At 40.0% G+C, this 19321-nt stretch overlaps 1 protein-coding gene across 4 annotated transcripts in view; it reads right to left on the bottom strand.

Annotated features, from left to right (window-relative positions):
* CPAMD8 (C3 and PZP like alpha-2-macroglobulin domain containing 8) overlaps nt 1-19321 on the bottom strand; it is a 54228-nt gene that overhangs the window by 15445 nt on the left and 19462 nt on the right. For all 4 annotated transcript variants that reach the window (XM_087769760.1, XM_087769762.1, XM_087769761.1 and 1 more), the window contains 16 exons: nt 17121-17352; nt 16338-16491; nt 15633-15775; nt 15112-15163; nt 14134-14432; nt 13497-13722; nt 12769-12945; nt 9899-9980; nt 8224-8380; nt 7679-7753; nt 5578-5743; nt 4947-5033; nt 3896-4032; nt 3364-3519; nt 2901-2963; nt 2278-2516 (listed from right to left, as the gene is read on the bottom strand). In XM_087769760.1, coding sequence (XP_087625886.1) covers nt 2278-2516; nt 2901-2963; nt 3364-3519; nt 3896-4032; nt 4947-5033; nt 5578-5743; nt 7679-7753; nt 8224-8380; nt 9899-9980; nt 12769-12945; nt 13497-13722; nt 14134-14432; nt 15112-15163; nt 15633-15775; nt 16338-16491; nt 17121-17352 — 2445 coding nt within the window. The remainder of the gene's footprint in view (nt 1-2277; nt 2517-2900; nt 2964-3363; nt 3520-3895; nt 4033-4946; nt 5034-5577; nt 5744-7678; nt 7754-8223; nt 8381-9898; nt 9981-12768; nt 12946-13496; nt 13723-14133; nt 14433-15111; nt 15164-15632; nt 15776-16337; nt 16492-17120; nt 17353-19321) is intronic.

Raw genomic sequence — 19321 nt, 5'->3', positions numbered from 1 at the left:
CAGGGCTACTTGGAGGCCTCTGTATGGAAGCCTCCACAGCTAGGGTGGGTGTGCGAGTTTGCTGAAGCTCTGCACGGAGCCAGCCTGGATGTAATGCCACACCCAAGCTCATACGCCCACAGTAGCATGAGATGGTCTGTGGACAGAGCCAGTTGGCTCTGTGTAAGACAGTTCAGGGCTGACAGTCTCCCAGAGACATTAAGCCTTGCTAATCCTGATCTAACTCCATGCACCATACTCCCTAAAAAATCCTGTAGTACCCCTTTACCTGCATATTTCCCCGCTCTCTGTTATATCAGTCCTCTATTTCCCATACTGTTTTCTCCCTAACTCCTCAAAAGCGCCCCAAGGACTTCACTGAGCAGGACAACACTTAAAACAATTGCATTCTGAAGAACACCCCCAGCTCAAAATATTTCAGTTGTCATCCTTAGATGCACTCCTCCATTCACATTGCCTAAATAAGATGATGAAGGAGTTAAAAGAGCATCATTACAGGAAGAAGGGGAGGAAAGGGAAGATTTCATTTGCTTTTGTTTTCTTTCCAAGCAATCAATCTCCTTGGACTGGGCTTCCTCTCAAATTTCTGTCTTTGCTCCAGCAATTCCCAGGGCAGAAGTTTCAGAAATAACAACAGAAAGGTTGTGTTGATGCAGGGCAGCCTCCTTAGTTACAGGCATCTTCAAGGGGTTGGCACGACTTTGTAAGCCTACCTCCCCAATACAAGCTGCAACGCTTAGGCAGGGGGAGAAGAGGTTGAGAAAGTGGTACTGTGTTATACACAGCCAGGCTGACCCTAGCAAACTTTGGACGATGAGTTTGAGTTGCTCGTCACTGGCTGTTGTTACTGGAGGGAGGAAGAGTTCAACTAGGCCGAAAAATGCCTGGCCCTGGATTTCACAGGCTTGTGGCAATCAGCGGCAATGCATCTGCCAGCAACATGGCCACACGAGCAAGGGGCAAGTGTGTTGACAGAGATAACAAGATCTCGTCTTTGCCTGGAGACACAGCAACTGTTTTCAGGACTGTAGTCACTGTATTGGCATTGCCTCTGCAGGAAGGAAGGAGACAGAAACTGATAGGGGAGGGAAAGTTTTCCATTTCCATGAATTACAGCTGACTTCTGCTGTTTCAGTTCAGTGAAGCTGTAGCCCCCCCACCTGCCATGCTCCTGGTCACAGATACGCAGAATAGTTAGGAAATTCTTGGGAATGGTTTCTTCTATTATACAGTAGGATGCTGTAAGCCCTCCTTATTTATTTTGGTTATGGCTTTCCCTCTTTTGGGCCAACTTTCCAACAACTTACTTAAAACCAAAACATTTTGTAAAGAGATCAGCAACCCCTGATAACTGCAGCAGTACTGACGTGTTTAAGCGAAACATGTAACTGGATTGAACACAGGTCAGAAACTATTCTTGCTGCTGTTTGTCTACAGGCAAGCTGTTTTCTCTTAATATCTTAAATTTCCCGATCTGTAAAATGAGACGGAACTGCTAACGTCTTTGCAAAGTGCTTTGAGAGCTATGAATGAAACTTCTGGAGCTTTAGTATCATGGCATCTTCAAAAATTATTTTAAATTTCTTTATACAAAGCAAGGAGATAGGCAATGACCTTCAGAGAGCTTATTAACAAATATCTGCATATATTGTGCCTTTACCATAGATTACAAATTCATACCACGGCAACAAGAATCTTCTGTTAGGTTCTTGGTATCCAAAACTGAAGAACAAACAACTCAAACATTAAAGTCAAGTCAATAATATTTATAAAACAATCGACATGCTTAAGATATTAAAGAGTTGAAATTACCTAGCTTTTTTCGGCTTTTACAGAAACCCTGTTACTGAATACCTAGAAAATAATCCAGAACTTTTCCACCTGACACAAGCAAATGACATCCAATTTGTCGTCTTCAGGTTTAGGAGAGGCAATAATGAAACTTAATGATAAAAACCCAAGGTGTTGCCCTCTTTGTAAATTTTGTTCTTGTTTCTCTACTTTTGACACGTACTTAGCACTAAAATTATTAATGCCAGCAGACAATGCTCGTGAATGTCCTTGCAATAACTCTGTCCTACAACCCACAATTATGGTTAAAGTTCTGCACTCTGCACGCGAGGTGTCCTATCTTACGCTGGGTGAGATACGGACAGTGCAGCAAGAAAGAATTTGGTATTTTTCCTGTATCAATGAATGTATCAGTACAGATGTGATCAGCGAACTAGATGGTCTCTGAGAAACAGGCAGGACGGGATGCAGACTGGCATTTCGTACCTAGTGCACGTCTCCAGGATGACTTTGTATTCCTGATGGTCCTGATCTGAAGCTGGGTCATCATCATCCCCCAGTGCCCTCTCTCTGTGCAAGGCTTCAGAGCGATTCTCATCTGGAGAGACAGACCGCAGGAGATTTGGAGCTTGAAGATGCTGCTCTGACTTTGGCTCCTTCAGGTTAACCAGGAGCTGGAAAGCTGGTTTGGCAATAGGATCAGGTACATTGTAAGTGACATCAATCTGCAGCAGAAAGGGGGGGGGACCAAAACAAAACAGATCAGGGCAGTTTATCAGACCCCAACGTTTCACAGCATCTACAAATATTCCCCAAAGACCAGCATAAACACCAGATCTCTTCAAAGAGAGGAAATGGCAGGCACAGAAGCAATAGAGGCTTTGCAACACCGTTATATATAGGTAAAGCTATACCAGAGCAGATTCACCCTAGTACAATCACATTTACCTCTATGAATTAAAGCAACACCACGTTATACAATTACTTTGAGAGAAATTCAAAGTGTGACTCCTTCCTCATAGCAAACTGGGATTCAAAAAGTAGTAAACGGACTGTGAGTTTAGAGATCACCTGCTCACATACTTTCTCCAGTCCCATGGCAACTTTACCTGCATCAGACAGCAGCCTTCACCCTTGGCACTCACAAACAGCCCCGTTGGAATACTGGGGATCTGGGGAGAATCCACAGTTAAGACACAGACAAGACATGGCACTCAGAATGGAAATTAATATCAATTTTAGCTTTATTCTGTACAAAAGATCCTTCCAGTTACAAAGGAGACTGCAGAAGTGAAGCGAGTATGGCTTACTCTTTTCAGCCACCTGCATTTAACAGTGGTAGAAACAAGCAGCAGCACAAAACAAGCATCAGGCATTACTTATGGTGAAAAACGCCTTTGAGCGCTGCCTCCTTCACATCAGAGCCCAGCCATAAAACCCCAGAAAGTCCCAAGATCGCACAGTGTTTAACTTGTGCTTTTACCATTACTGAACTTACCTGAGTTGCCATTCAGTACCCAGATCACATTGATTGCTTTAAAAATTTAGCTACATAAACAAGAAAACACCTACCACTGCAGTCTGGAGGACTTTTTTATTCATCTTGTTAAGCTCAAATGTCTCCTGGTAGTCTAGATTAGTAGAAGCCAAGGAAATGGTAAGGTTGACTCCTCCAACATAAGAAAGGATAGCATATTCAGCCAGAGCCTGCAGGGCTACACATGTGTCCTAGGGATCAGAAGAGGGAGAGAGCAGAATAGTGAAGAATACAGGAGCATAGCAAACTTATAAACAAGCACTGTGCTGTACAGTCATCAGATTCTGGTAGCAGAATCTTCCTTCTTAATTCAGGTAGCAAAAGAAATATCGGGTTTTGTTCACTTTTGCTGTCAAAGGCATCTGTAATGACAAAGTCTAGGTTCCTTTCAAATTGTCAGTCTGAGAAGGAAACAGTGAAGAGCACTGGAAAGGTTTTCTTCTTACCAGGATACAGACAGTTTCTGTCTAGACTCTAGATGGAAACTGAATTGACCATTCCTGAATCAATTGATTTCTACAATTGATTATGCGTGCATTGAAGCTACCTTTTCCAGAGGCAGCCCACCTGAGTAGATGAGAATCCTCCAAGAGCATTCCTTTGCTGTGAAAGCCATTTTACTACTGGGAGCGCAGAGGCCACATCTCCGAGGAGTGTGTACGTCAAAAGAGCATAAGATGTCATTTCCACTTCTGCAGAAACAACTGGGGGGGCGGGGAATAAACAAAAAAATCAAAATACCATCTAGAATTGAGAATCTGGGCAGGTCTAGAGAAAGTTCTGTGAATATTCATTAACTGAAAAATTAAAAAAGTTAAGAGTCTGTAGAAGTAAACACAGGAAGAAAAAATGAAGTTACAAGATGTCTGCACCCAAGATGCATCATCTTCCAAAGATATCTCTGCTTCCAACATAAGCTCTTTCCTTCACACAACGGATAACCTTCTTTCTACTTGATTGTACCCCATAAGTAATTTCTCTCCCACTCCAGTTCTGCTTTGCTGCTGCCCATACTGTATTCCTGTCCTAGAGATCTTCATACAATACCCAGTTAGATCCCTCCTGAACATTGGTGGATCTACATCGTATTAGAAGAGTCAATGGCTTTAAGTGACTTCAAAATTATAGCATTAGTCACTGTTGTTGTGGCTTTGATAGTTAAAGTCCAGGAAATGAGTTGAAATGCCAGTGACTGCCAATAAAAGCTGGGTATACAATCCCTAGGTCCATTTGAAAATACAGAGCTAAACAGCTCTAAAATTAAATGTTTGACTTCTCTCAGATTTCCATTTCAAATGAATCCTCCCTGATGGAATCCCATATGGCTCTCGCTCTTCTGTATCACTCACTGTCTTTGTAAAACTGGAATGAAAAATGGTAGGAGAGCTGGGGATGAAAAGACAGTCCTGTCTTGACCACATCTAGCTCTGTCTCTCACTTGCTCTTAACCAGCTCTTTCAGCATAACGTCACCTGCCTTTTATGAGCTCTCATTTCATCCAGACCCTGCCCTGACTGCCATTTTCAGAATACCTCATATTATACAAACTGGAATACATGCAGTCAGTGGCCTGCTGTTGCAGCCCGTTGCCCTATCTCTGTCTTTGCAGTACAAGTACCTGATTGAGAGAGACCATCATTAAATCCCATGAAGGTATCTTCATCAGTAACAAGAGTTCCCGTCAAGCTCCAGTGTGTAAAGCCATCTAGAAAAACAGGACATATGTTATTACAGCAGGACTGCAGCTAAGCCTCTGTATATGGGAAAAATCAAATTCTACTTTTGCATTGGCTCAAAGAATGGATTCATGCCCTGAACTGCACTGTCCCTCCTTTTAGACAAGCATCCCCCAGGCAAGAGGCTCCCTTTGCAATTACAAAGATGGCTCAATGTGACGGATTAGGTAATTCTTGGATTTTGGATTAAAATACACCATCAGAGAATGTGACGTGTTACAAGGCAAACTCTGTCATATTGACAGGAAAGTCAGTGCAGAGCCTCTGGTACGCTTGCCTTCCTTCAGCATCAGCTGCACACGTGGAGCTAAGGTGCTCAGCCCTCTCTACAGAGAATCAGGAAAACTCTTGCCTTACAAAGTCAAATTGTGCCATGAGAAAGACCTCATCTCACAGGCTCTATCCTCTCCAGTAACCCGAATATATCATTCGGGTTGCAAGGGCTATTTGCTTGTTCCTATAAGAGGATTGCCAGGCCAGGGCCTTGCCAGATTGGACCCAGGAGCACAGTACCTTGTGTAATAGCCATGCTGTTCATTTTCCGCAGCGTCACAGCGGCAGAGGGACTGTGTAGCAGTGTCAGGGCATATGCAGTCAAGGCAGTAGTGTAGGGGTCTTCTGCTGAATACAAGTTGGACTCTAAGAAGTGTTTTGCTTTGTCAACAGCTGTTCTTTCTTCCTATATTTAGGGGAAAGAGCCCAGACATATTACCAGCCTCTATATCTCAGAAGTTAGAATCACTTTATTTCTCATGACTTTATGTCCATTAAAAAAAACCAAACAAGGAAAGATGCAGTTTGCTCTCTGCAGAATGACACTAACGCTTTCCTTTCCCTAAGAAAACCCATGCATCACAAATTCAAAAAAAGGAGCAAACAGCATAGCAAGAATGATCCAGACTAACACTGACACACATTTATTCCCCCTAAAACTGAAGAAATTTCATGCCCCTGCAAGGCAGCAGATGAACAGAGCAGAAGCGAGCTCTCTACTGTATGTTTGATTGTGTTCCTGACACTCTGGAGCGTCTAGCAGACGCCAGAGGATAATAAAGGCCAAGGTTCCCAGGGGTCCCTGCAGCCAACAAACATGTTTTATTAACTCCCTCAATGACCTCACCACGTAGGAACGTGGCTCTGATAATTTATAGAAACAATTTAATTGGACTTGATGTAATTTGGTTTCCTTTGATTTCCTTGTGGCATTAGCCTTCCCCTTCCTAGCTAAGATCATTAGTAACACTTGCAAATCTCCTCTAGGAAAACCACTGCATCCACATAAACTGCACTTCCAGCAAATAAAAATGCTAGGTCTGCCTTGACACACAGCAGCCCAGAGAGAGCACCGCATCACTTCTCCGGGGGGAGACACTGCTGACAGGGAGGCAGAAAGTTACTCCTTGAGCGTTTGAGTGTTTTCTGATTTTTTAAAAATTTTTGAGGGCCTTCCACTCCAACAAGAACTGGGGGTTAGGGGCTCCCTGTTTGCAATGGCAGCATGGTCTCACTCTTCAAGCTCTACAGGGATGCCATCAGAAGTGCGAAGATTATCACAGCATTTCTGAATAGGTACTGCTGTTTGCACTGGCTGTTTCAAAGTCTCCATAAACTCACTGGGTTTTGCCTGAATAGGCAATCCTTTTCTCTGAGTACAGATCACCAAGACAGGCTGCAACATCCACTACACCTCCTGTTCTAATCTCCCAGTTCCACCTGTACAGACCTCATCACCACTCTTTCCCTTGGCTGTTGAAAAGCAAACGTATTCATGACTTGCTCAGCACATCTGCAAGTGGACATTTTCCCAGTCATAGTTAGTGGGAATGTTTAACTATGATGTTATCTGAGCATCTCCATCCTAGTGAACTTGCAGGCAGGCAAAAATACAACAGAGGAGCACTGTTTTTACCATGAGTTTTAAGGAGGAGTCTCTAAAATGCCAGTTGTACTGGAAGTGATTCTTTTTTTCTACTTCAAAAATTATGCAGTGTAATTGCACGTTCCTGTGTAGCTATTCTTTTTTCTGTAGTTTTCCTGTTCTGTCTCATTACAAAGAAGAAAAACATTTTTCTCCAGAGTCCTCAATCCAGCACATTACAGGAGTGCAGCTCTCCAAAGATACTGTAATCTAACAGCAGTAGCATTTGGCCACTGTAGCAAAGGCAGACCGCAAAAGTTTTCTGGATCCCCGAAGCCTATGCGGCCCTAGTTAAACTGCTGTTAGCGCTAAGCTAGCTAGTTAAAGTTTTTTTTGAGTGTATGTAGGCAAGCTACCAGTATCTGCATAGGCTGCAATCACACCTTGAAGTTACGAGGCAGAAAACATTGCTGAGAGAGGTTGGGGTGTGGGGTTGCAGGGAAGAGTTTTGCTCTGGTAGAATAAACCTTGAACTGATGGTTGAAGGATGGGAGATCACCCTGAATAACTTCACAATAGATTCCTTACTTTAGAATAATCTCAAAGCTTTCAAGCAGCCCTGTTACCTGGATGCTATCATTCTAGCGAGCACAGAACCTTTGAAAGTGAACAGCAGTAATATCGTTTAATAAAAAAATAGAGAGAATTTTTAGGATATATAGAACATGAGAACTATTTTAACTACGTGTTTGTTACCTCAGAAGTTACACCTGTTTCCAGAAGAGATGCAACCACATAAGCTGTCAGGGAGATCTTACCATGGATTCCACCCTGGAGGGCAACAAACACATATCACTGGATGAAAACTAGAGAAAAGACACTGGATAAAGAGACTCTTGAAGCAAGACAAAGAATATGTTATGGGAGAAGCTGTGGCATCGTACAACTTCTTTTCCTTTGCACATAAGGAGTAAGAAATTTAGGAACCCAACCCAACATTGGAACTTCCTTTCCTAGCAATACCCCGAGAACACACTCTGTGCACGTAACTTCACACTCCGAGACATGCTTCTGAAGTGTTTTGCAAAACTTGACACCTTGCTTTCCATTCTCATGGGACAGCACACAGATACATTCTGATAGACTTTTTTTTACTGAAATTCTCCTGGTTTGTCTTATACTATTCTAGCCTTTCAAGTGCAATATTCATATTAGGCATAAGGAAACTGCATCACTTCATGCTTTGATAATAACTTTAAAAATGCACCTATTGCATGATTTTGAGTCCGTATGGTTTTTACCTGAATGTCCTTATTTAGTATCCTGCCCATAGCAGGAAAAGAACCATCTTCTTTCTGATGCTGGATGATCCAGTCTTTGGCAGCTGTTAGTTCTTTCGGGTCAATGAAAATAAACCCACGAGACTGCGCAAAGGACTTGAGGACAAAAGCTGTTAGCCTGTAATACGAATTTATCATCTTTACTGAGAAAACAATTCAGAATAACATCAGTAAAGGGAAAACAACATTCTTAGAAAGCACAAATTTTAAAAATCTTGTTGGGGAAGCACTAAATATTGTCAAAAAAAATTAATGGTACATAAAGGCACCCGAACACTGCCTGATCTTCTGGATAAGAGCAGGATTAAGGGTCAACAAATCAAATTGAAAAATATAACTAAGATATATTTGTCTTAGTTATGACACACTCTGAAATTCAGTTCCCTTTTATAGCTGCTACCCAAATTATTAAAGCTTTTAAATTAAGAATCAACATCCTTATAAATACGGAATTCTTTGTAAAGAAGAGAGGAGTAAATTTTCCAATTTTGTTACTGTCTTAACTAAAAAAAAAGAAATCCAGACCCATTGCTAAAGTTTGAGGCTGTGTTAGACTTTATACAGAATTAAGACTTAAGAAAGCAACAGAAGTGTTTTTGGAATTCTAAACCTCTGACATGCAACAAGTGCGAACTCTGGCCAGCTTTGGGAGTCTGAATCATTCATTTTACAAGCCTCTGAGGAATGGGAGGGTAGAAAGCATGCTGCCTGGCAGGGGATTTTTCAAGTGTTAAGTAATTCTGTGTCACCATATTTTACATCTAGGGACTGGGAGATGCCAGATCTGAGATAAAAGTTTACTATCTTCGAAACAGCGAGGCAGCAGCATCATAGAAGTGGTACTTCCCCTCAGATGAGTTAATGAAGAAAAATCAGTTTAAAGCAAAATATAGAGCAGATGGAGAAGCCAAATGACAGCACAAGGAAATGAATGAAGACAAGAATCTACTACATATGAGAGTCAACTAACACGCTAATGTGATGTAACGTACAACCTTAAAGGCCATGGTTTCCTAAGGGGGATATTAGTGAGATGAGATGATTTCTCAGTTTCATATTTTCTGCTTCTCATATCGTTTGACTCTGAAAGGTCCTGCACTTCAGTTCTCAGGGCACAAATCCATACCATTCCATTTATATCCCCATGAGTGGATATAAAATAAAGCACTTGGGAGAGAAACTTCTCTGGGTTTTTTGGGGTTGGTTTTGGTGTTTGTTTTTTTTCCTACCCTGGTAGAAGCCTCCACCACTTCTAGAGACGGCAAGTTTCTCTGCACGTGCTCCATTCCCTAGTGGAATTAGGTGCTTAATGCCCCACACATTGCTACTCCAATTCCAGTAGACCACATATGATCCTTAACTATAGCTTCTGTGCCTAAAGCCTGGACATATTAGTAGATGTGACTACCTTAACTGCCCGAGTCCTGAAACAACTATAATACACCTACTAGTGTAGTATGAACACTCAGCAGCATTGAAACAGTAAGTCTATAGTCATTGAGTATTATTTCTATTCTCCACTGTGTGCGATACCACAATGGAAGCTGGAAAATTACTCTTCTTTCCTTGCCAATTGTGTATTTTTCCCATTTAGCAAACACCGAATTTTCTAACTCTGTTTTAAATAGCAACTCACCACATACTCCCTGAAGAATCCCTCTCGCCAAAAGCACTGTATGAACCATCTTGTCTCTTGTAGGTCAGCTGGCGCTGGTAGCCTGGAAGTCACAAAAGAATTGGGGGAGTCCAAAATCCTCACACAGAGTGAAACAAGTATGTAAAGTGAATGAAGACTCAGACCATCTGGCACTAGCGTAAGGGATTCTGCTGCCCGAGGCAACCTCTTATTTTGCTGTGAGTGATAGAGCCAGCTCTGTGTATGTACTCTGTAGCTTATTCAGAAATCCATTCAGGCTAACATCTGTACATCTACAACTCCTGCATTTTGGCCAGTAGAAATGTTAAAAATTTGATACCCCTCTGAAAAGATGTAGTATTAAAAGACAGGTTTTTACTTAAGCATACAGCTGTTCTCCTTCCATTTTACTGAAAGCATTGTGCAGATGAAAATTTTTTTCCTTTAATGATACAACTGGATTCAGACTTTTCTCCAAAGCTGTTGCTTGGGACAACGTAATGTAACACAACAATAACAGCTGTGATCTTAACATATATGAACACTTCCTAGCTACTAGGGCTGTCTTATAAGGCTTGTTTTAGACATCAATTATTAATAAGTTGAATGCTGAAGATAAGAACTCTGCTGAAATGTTTTTTGAGATTGAAAATAAAGATAGTCAAAATGCTTTTCCTATTAGGAAAATAATTTGTTTCTCAAACCTGTTTGTCGTATAACCATGAACTGCCCATCCTCATAAAGCCTCTACATTGGGGAATACAGACTACACACTTCGATAAAGCTCTTAAATGCCTGTTGGGATCAAACCTTTCAGATTGGGTATTTTTGACATGGAGATATATCAAACCTGCAGGAAGACCCTGTCAAAGACATTTAGTGCCTGCTTAATTCTCTGATAGATGAATAGATGTTTTATTCCACACTGCATGACATTTTTATGGGAATGGATTACTTTTTCATTTCTGGAGGCAAAGTTTCTTTGTTGACCTCTCCAGATACAGGCAGCTCCACAGTCCCCGAGTAAGGGCTGCCCATGACTCCTACACTTTTCCCTGTTGCTCTGTAGCCTTCTGATGCTTATAGGGAATGCAGATAGAAGGGTTTGAAAAATGGGATGAACAAAGTCCTAGAGATTAATGATGCTCTTGCAGTAAAATCATCTTTGTCTGGGGGTTGTGGGATATATACAAGTACGTGGCAGAAAGCGTAAGTAACTATTATTTTTTTTCTTCCTCCAAACAATAGGTGTTATATTAAATTGGATTGCTTTTCTTCTACATAGGCCTCAGATACAATTTACTACTGAGCACTTCCTCCTTAAATTGTTCCTAAGCATTCATTTCCAGTGTGTTAGATGGAAAAATTAAGTACTTGTATTTTTGTATCAGTCTTACAATTTCCTCTGTTCTTTTATTCGAATGTTCATTTTGAGTTGACTTATGCTTCATTGCTCTTACGTTTATTCTTCTTTGCTTGCTGATAGTGGCACAGACTTTATGTCTTGCTTGCTCTTCTGAAATCTTCTGTTTTCTAAACACTCCTCTAGATGCTTGGACTCACTGGAGAGGTCCACCTTTCTAGTTTCACCTGTTCACCTGCTTTTGTAGAACTGCATTGTGGGAAAGTTGAAAAATTACTGACTAGTATAGCTCAGGCCACTTCTAAAGATTAGGGAATATATGGGAATTGTTGGGTATCAGCACTTTCTGTGATGGAAAACTAAGTGATGAAAAAGTTTTCTGGCTTGGTAAGTCACAAAAGCCTTCTAGAGTGAGCAAACAGACTTTCCCACCTAATCCTTATACTTGGCAGGGCTCCAATAAACACAGAAAAGTTTAAAACTCTTGAGGATTTCTTCTGTAAGGGTTAATTAGCAGGCAGAGTTTGGAGCCAAAAACCTGGAAGGTTTGCAGATTCATAAAAAGAAACAAAAGCAAATGATATTGCAAAGAAAACACTGACCTGGACGATTAAAAAATTCCCTTTGTCTTACTGCTATCAGCAAGCACAAGAAATTACAAGTGAAACAACTGTAGCCAGGCAAAGGAAGCAGCATTGGGCTTTTGCTGCTGAATACAAGAAATAGATTACATATTACATTTTATATTTATATTTTCAGAGGAGAACCACCTAATCCTGTCACCTCTGATTTCATGACATGACTATTGTCCGACTCATACACAAGACAGCTTTGTCCCTTTGGGTCATTCTTGTTTTTAATGATCTCTGCATTCTTACTTGTCCCGAGAATTGTATTTAGTTATAAATTATTTCGCACGTGGCTCTTCCTAAACGAATGCTGAGAAAAACAGTGCATAAAAAGATAGATGCCTTTGAGCTGTTTAGTGAGACAGGACAGGAGACTGAAAGGACAGATAAAAGCCTTCATTATATGGCTCTGGGTTAAATACTTGGGATACTAACTTTTGATTTTGGGTATACTGTTACTAAGAAAATACTGTTAAAAAGCAGAAAGTTCAGAAGAGCCATATAGTGACTAAAGGACTGGAAAGACAATTTATTAATAAGGCAAAACCCCTAAATATACAGATTTTTACTAAGTTAAATTTTCCTTGACTTTCTGAAATATTTAAAGATAGAAATAAGCTGCTGGGTGGGGGAAGATAAAAAAAATATAGAGTCAATAAGCGTGTAAACTAGGAGTTATTGAAGGGAAACAGGCTACATATCAAGGGAAAACATCTTGCCATCAAAATCTGTTAACCTGTGAGATTATCCTACAAGAAATGTTGAATCCTCATCACTCGGGATACCCTTGATTAGAAAGTACAATGTGATACTAGTAAAACTCTCTTCTAACTTACAAGCCTTTTCTCCTTTTATAAATTGTAAATGTAATGAGTTACCTTGAACAAGGTAATCAGTAGCTTCGCTCTCCACCTCATGACCGAGTTGTTTGGTTTTCTGCAGATATTTCAGGACAAAAACATTAGGAGCAAAATGGATCATGTTCTGCTCCCCACATCCAAACGGTAATCGCAAAAGATTGTCCAAGTTGTTCAATGTAGGACCCATCACATCTCCTGTTTGAAAAAGAGGTGCTATGTTCAGTATGAAGGAATTACACTTCACTTACTTTTGAAGTCCTATGATTAAAACCCACCGGACTACACTAATTTCTACTAACTACACATAGTCAGCTTAAATAAACTGTATCATAAGTTGGAAGTCCTTCAAATGTTAAGTCTTAGCCTTTCAAGCTCTTGCTGGAATAAAGAAATTTCACGTTTCAGAGTTTGATTATCCATGTCTCCCCAATTTAGACTACTAGTTTAGAACACAGCACAATTTGTGATTATGATGATTATGAAATGAATACTATGAATTCTAACAGACAGTGCCTCTGCAAAGCCCAAAGATGGTATCAGCTTTAAGTCACTGTCAACTCAAACAGGGTTGAAACAAGTGACAAAAAAAAATTGTCCCAGAATTAAGCAGGATATACCTTTGTAACTGCCTATGACTATCTTATCTGGTCTGTATTACTCAAACACTGGTCAGAAGCAAGTAACAGCTGGAGTATCTCTTCATATTTGATAACTGGTACCTAGGGATACCTCCTCGTAATTGATACCTATTATTGAAGCCGTAGCTCTTTCTGATCCTGGAATTATGTTGTGGGGAACTCCAAGAGTAAATGCTTCATTGTGATTTTCATCAGTCTCTTCTTTTCTCCAAATTTTAAACTCTCCCATTGACCCCCAGCCTGTGGAAAAGCCAATGTACTTCACCTCAAGCTGTTTGGGGACTGTCCACTCCACAATAATAGACTCATTTAGCACCCGAGTACCATGGCCAACCTGAAAGGAACAAAAAACCATGCAGTTGCAAGAACCCACACATACGAAGTCAGTCTGCCATGTGTCCTTGGACCCAGTAACTTATATGTGCATCAGAGAACATTGTAGATGGACCAGTACTTTTCTCTTTCCCACCCACAAAACAATCCAAGGAAGTTTAATGAGAATGCCACAGGCTTGACCTCCAAGGCTTTCAGCACACTTAGCACTAAAAACATGGAAGACTGAGGTCCTGTGGCAAGCAGATACGTTCTGATTAAAAGAGCCTCATCAAGACTTAATATAGAAAAAGCAACAGGAACAAAGCTTTCGCCTTCTACAACAAGCCTAATGAAAATCTGCTGTAGGTGTGCTCAAACTCTACTTAGTAAAGCAAGAGACTTCCAGACCATTACATAGATCAATAACTACCTGGATAATTCCATTTTTCCAGCTGATCCAGAAACTGCGAAATTCATCCCAGGAGAGGATACCAGCTGTGTCCCTGCTGACCACCGGCTCACCCATTTTGCTTATGGAAATCCAAGTTTTAGTATTTTGATGTCCACCAATAACAATCTCCGTCATCTCTGCCATGTCATGTGGACCAGAGGACAAGGCCAGGTGAGCATCATTGTGTGCTTTCACAGCAATGTCAAAGTGTGTCATCTGGGCAGGTTTCTGCATGTATTGGTACTCATATTTGTTAGGTGTAGAAATGTGTATTTTCTCTAGTCAGAAAAATAATGGAATGTTGTAAGAATCAGAGCTTAGCTCACATACTTCAAAAATAACCCACAGCTAACTACTAAAATTTAAACAAACAGACCTTTCCTAACTACATGTTCTTTTTTCCAGCAAATAAAGAAAAAGCAAACTATAAAAGTATATGTGGATGTTTCTTCCCATCTTCTATTTATACCCCCTTCCATTATAGAAGATCCTTCAATTCAAACTGCTCAGCTGGATTTCTTATGAACTCTGTAAGCGATTTTTCAGTTCTAATCTAGTGGTCAAAAACATCTCTGTTAAGCTACTGGAGCCAACTTTGCGCTATTCAAATCTCAGGCAGAAAGGACATACCGATTCCAGAACTGAATTTTAAAACATCAACTGAAAATATAGAACAGTCACAGTTACTGTCCACAGTGCTGAATACTTAAACTGTTTCATAAAGTAAAGGAATTTAATTGCCATTTCCAGAAATCACTTGGGCAGTTAGAGCACATTCATAATTAGCCAGCCAGGTAAGAAAGACTCTTTATTCAAAAGTTCCTCCTACACACAACTCGTCAATCATAGAGAAACGGAAACAAAGATTTTTTTAATTTTTTTTTTCATGAGATGAAGCCATATGTTTCTATTTATAACTAAAACAAACTTAGTATCTCATTCAAATCATGAACTTACCATTTGGGCAGAAGAACACACTATAGGTGTATTCTCTGGACAGTCCCTCTGGCTATATAAAGACAGAAATCCATATATAAAAATGCAGTTGCTTGGATTAGCAGTAACAGCTATTCAGCTTTACTTACAAAACACATAAATAATATTCTGCTGCTGTTCGGTGTTTTAAATCCTTTATAGAAAAGTTATTACACTGTATTCTGTTAGCTAGACACCTGCTAACCACCACTACCAGCGAATCTTACATCACAGCATATTTCTTAGATGAAGCTTATCCAATAAAATGTCTATCCCTTCTGAGCAGTACTGAAGATTCACCAGCATGAACTCAGCAACAAACGGGCCCTTTCTGTACATGTACCACAAAAATGGATTATTTCCAATCGTGTAAACATACAATAAATCAACTTGAAGATTCTTATGAACCTTTTCATGTTTGATTAACTACCTAAAAACTTTCATGATTCGCCCAAGCATTTATACATTTTTTTCTGAATTATTACAAATTCATATTTTCTTACCTCAATAATAACACTACTGCGAACATAATCCACTCCCACTGGGGTCCTTTTGTCCATAGAATTGTCCTCCGAGTGCTTGCCATTCTTTAAGGTCTGCATCCCATCCTGACAGCAATTAGTTCCACCATAAGCAAAAGCTTTTGCTAAGAAACAGAAAGGAAAAGAAGCAGAGATCTTGAGATAGGAAGATCTTCAGGAGTTCAAGTGAAGATCTAAACTAATTAAATACAGTTGATTAACAATACATCAAGTGTTTTGTAATTGCTGCTCTCTTATATTGTCTTTATTCCATATTTGGAATAAAGTCACAGGGCAACAGAGAAACTCTTTCCTACTTCCCAGGGTTGCACAATTTTTACTGAAATTATTTGCTTGAAAATTGTTATTTTCTTATTGAAAAATTTCCACTGGTCTCTTCAGGGAGATGTAAGGGGTCCGAACCTTACATGACCACATATCACGCAACAGGAAAACTGATGACTATGGAATCTCTTGAAGTTTGTTCATTCAGACTCTTTGGTGCATTACACTATAGAATCTGTTTCTAAGAAACAAATGAGGTTGAAAAGCTAAGTTGGCAGAAAGTAGAATGAACGATCCCACTTTGGGGTACTAGGGAAATAAGAATTTTCTTCTGAAAGAGGAATAAAAAGAAACACTTGTAAAACTCCTTCAAGCAGCAAGCTATTTTTATTTCTATACTACCAGTGATGTTGCTCAGTCCAAGCTCATTGAAGGACAAAACGATAGAGGTGGGTTTAGCTTCCCCAGGGGCAACGCACTTCTTTCTTGTCAGATGGTGTTTCCCAGGATGCCCAACAAACTTTATGCCTTTTGGAACAGAAATCTTCACATGGACCTGTGAAAAGTTTTGAATGCCATTTATTGCAAATTTCAGCTGCAAAACCAACCGATCTACGTGAAAAATCTGAAAACCACAAAATGCTTAATAAAATCTTAGTATGCCCAGATTATTCATTCTTCAAACCTTTTAGTAATGTATTTGGCTGACAGCATTATTTTCAGCTCAGCAATTTTACAAGTAGTTCAGAATGATACTACTGGAGCTAGACAGATAATGAGTTTGAGAAGAAAACATCTAGGGAGATAGGATTTCTTGAAAAAAAAACCAAACACAACATTCTCTCAAAATAAACTTTCAGCAGCTTTCTCATTATGAAGGAAATTTTTCTCTGTGGTTCAGCATAAGCTTCCTAATTGTCTTCCCTACACTTTCCAATATTTGTATTTCTGAAGTGTTGTAAGACACTTCAGACTACTACAATTGTTTCAAGCTAAAAGTAAATAAAGCAATGACACTTATTCACATTGAAAAGCAGTATTTTTATCTTGTTCAAAGCATTTATGGTGAGCTTATCACTACGTTATCCCTCTATCTTATCTACCGTAACTTGTAGATCACTTAGGAAATTCTGACGATAAAACAGAATTTAGTAACTTAGCAAGAGGAATAAAGAGGGCTGTTACCTCTACACAGACAGCTAAGTAGTTGTAGACAGTCAATGGGATTTTGGTCTGCTCTCCCCGGATAACATGGTACGGCAGGGTGAAATCAATGAAGAAAGGTTTAAATGTCTTCAATTCTGTTTGACTGGCAATGCCCAACCCCTTCTGTTCAGACAGACCCACAGCTTCAGTTATCCATGTAGTGATGGAGTCTGGCACTTCCACGTGCAGCTGTGCTTCTCCCGATACATTACTACCAAAGAGAACAGGGAATAACATGGGTGGATCAGATTAATGAAACACTTTTGAAAGAAGCTAAAGCACACACAGCCAAACATTTGGGGGAATTCCCTCCAGATCCAAACTTACAACATAGCATCAGTGTCTGCTTTGAACGACAGCTTATAAAAGGCTCGATGTTTTCTATCAGGTTTTTTTGAGACCTAAGCACATTTATAAGGAGCAGAACAGCAAGTAGTTGCTTCTGCAAAACACAGTCTAACATACGAATTCTTATCGGATTAAAAGCGTTACAGGCATTTGCAGCCTCATTATAGAGTCACTTTTCTTAGAGGCAAATGTCTGCACTAAGTCAAACAAAGAAAAAAAAAGAAAAGAAAAGAAAGAATCTTAGGCTGAGGTCCTGGATAAAAACAGCTCAGCAATAATTTATTTAACAGCTAGTGAAATAAAAGTAATTTTTGTTGGAATCCATTGTCCCTGTATACATTGCCACATTGCAGTCTCTGTTTGAACATAAGGACAAGTGAGAAATTTTCCAGACACCAAGTTCAGCAACTGCTTGTCCAGGGGAGCGTGTTTTGATTGAGAAACATTTTGGTTCGTTGGTTTTTGGAATGCCCGACTCGGAGAATTTCCAAAAACATCATTTTCTTCCAATGAGGATTGAAACTAATTATTAAAAATCAAATTTCTATTCTGAGTATTTAGCTTTACTGTGCATACCACAACAGGGTATCATAAACCTGGTATCCTCTTCCATGCTTTATAATAATAGAAATTCAATTTTGTTCTGCAGACTTTGCTGTTTCCCTCCTGCAAAGAAGCTTTGGCCTTGCCTGGAACAGAAAACATTTCCTCTAAAGCAAGAACAAAAGCTATTTCATGGCTCAACTGGCAGGATGATTGGTGCAGTTATGAGTACGCCCCAAGGTTGTTTTCTCTCAAGTTCTTATTTATTCCCCAGAGCTTGATACACATGCTGCTAGCTCTGTAATCTTTTGCGAGCAACGTGCATCTTAGTTGGCATGGAAAACGAGAAAGCAAGATCTTCAGAATAAGATCTGTGAGTCTACAGCATAACACACTGTCTTTCAACACTGCAATACTGCCTGATTCACATCCAGGACAAACTGAAGAACCGGGCTTTCACTGCTTGTCAGCTGAAGGTTATTCACATCTTAGGCACCAATGAAGTGTCTTTACTTTTATTGTCCAAATCAACTATCTGTAATTTTCAATGAGCCTAAGCCATTGTAACTGCCAGTAACTAAGCAGCATATCATGTACTGGTCTGTGTATTTATATTACAGTAGGAAAAGGATTAAAACAAATAGTTTGATGAAAAACTAGAGATCACTATGCCTTTGAATAGGCCCGCTAGGTTCGGTCAGTCTCCCAGCACCCTGGCCAACGAATGTGGTTCCCCAGCTCAAACTGCAGAGTGGAAAGCCTGGGAAATGCACGTGGCTTGACAGCATCGAGTTATTTTAACTTCTTTTAAGCACACTAGTTTCTTAATATTTAGGTCTTCATCCTAACTGGAGTTAGGTAGCTGGTACCTGCAATAAACTTCAGCCCTGAAGAGTAAGCAGAAGGGTGTCCTAGCTCCAGAACTGGCAGGATTCCAGTCTGCTTAACCGGACAATTTGTTGCAGCTGATGTTCTTTCCACTGGGATTTCAGCCCATAACCAGCATTAACATTATTTTCACACATGAGGGCACTTACTCTTCTGGGCAGGGGGCCAAAGTACACACACATTTCCAGCCATTAGACCCTCCAGCCAGGCTCTAGGAATTTTTAGAATTGGTTTGGGAAGTTGACATTAGGCTTTTGTTTCTTTTTTGAGGACAGTATATTATAATTCTAAATGGTAAAATTAAAAAAAAAAAAAATCTTTCTGTTCAAGAAAGTGGAAATCAAGGAATGCTCAACTTAGTTGCTTCTAATGAAATGAAGTAGAGAAAATGCAATCTGCAA

The sequence above is a fragment of the Nipponia nippon genome, unplaced genomic scaffold (genome assembly GCF_047370975.1).
Source record: "Nipponia nippon isolate SJK-2023a ecotype South Korea unplaced genomic scaffold, ASM4737097v1 scaffold_31, whole genome shotgun sequence".
Taxonomy (NCBI): domain Eukaryota; kingdom Metazoa; phylum Chordata; class Aves; order Pelecaniformes; family Threskiornithidae; genus Nipponia; species Nipponia nippon.
This window is presented reverse-complemented; position numbering and strand designations above follow the sequence as displayed.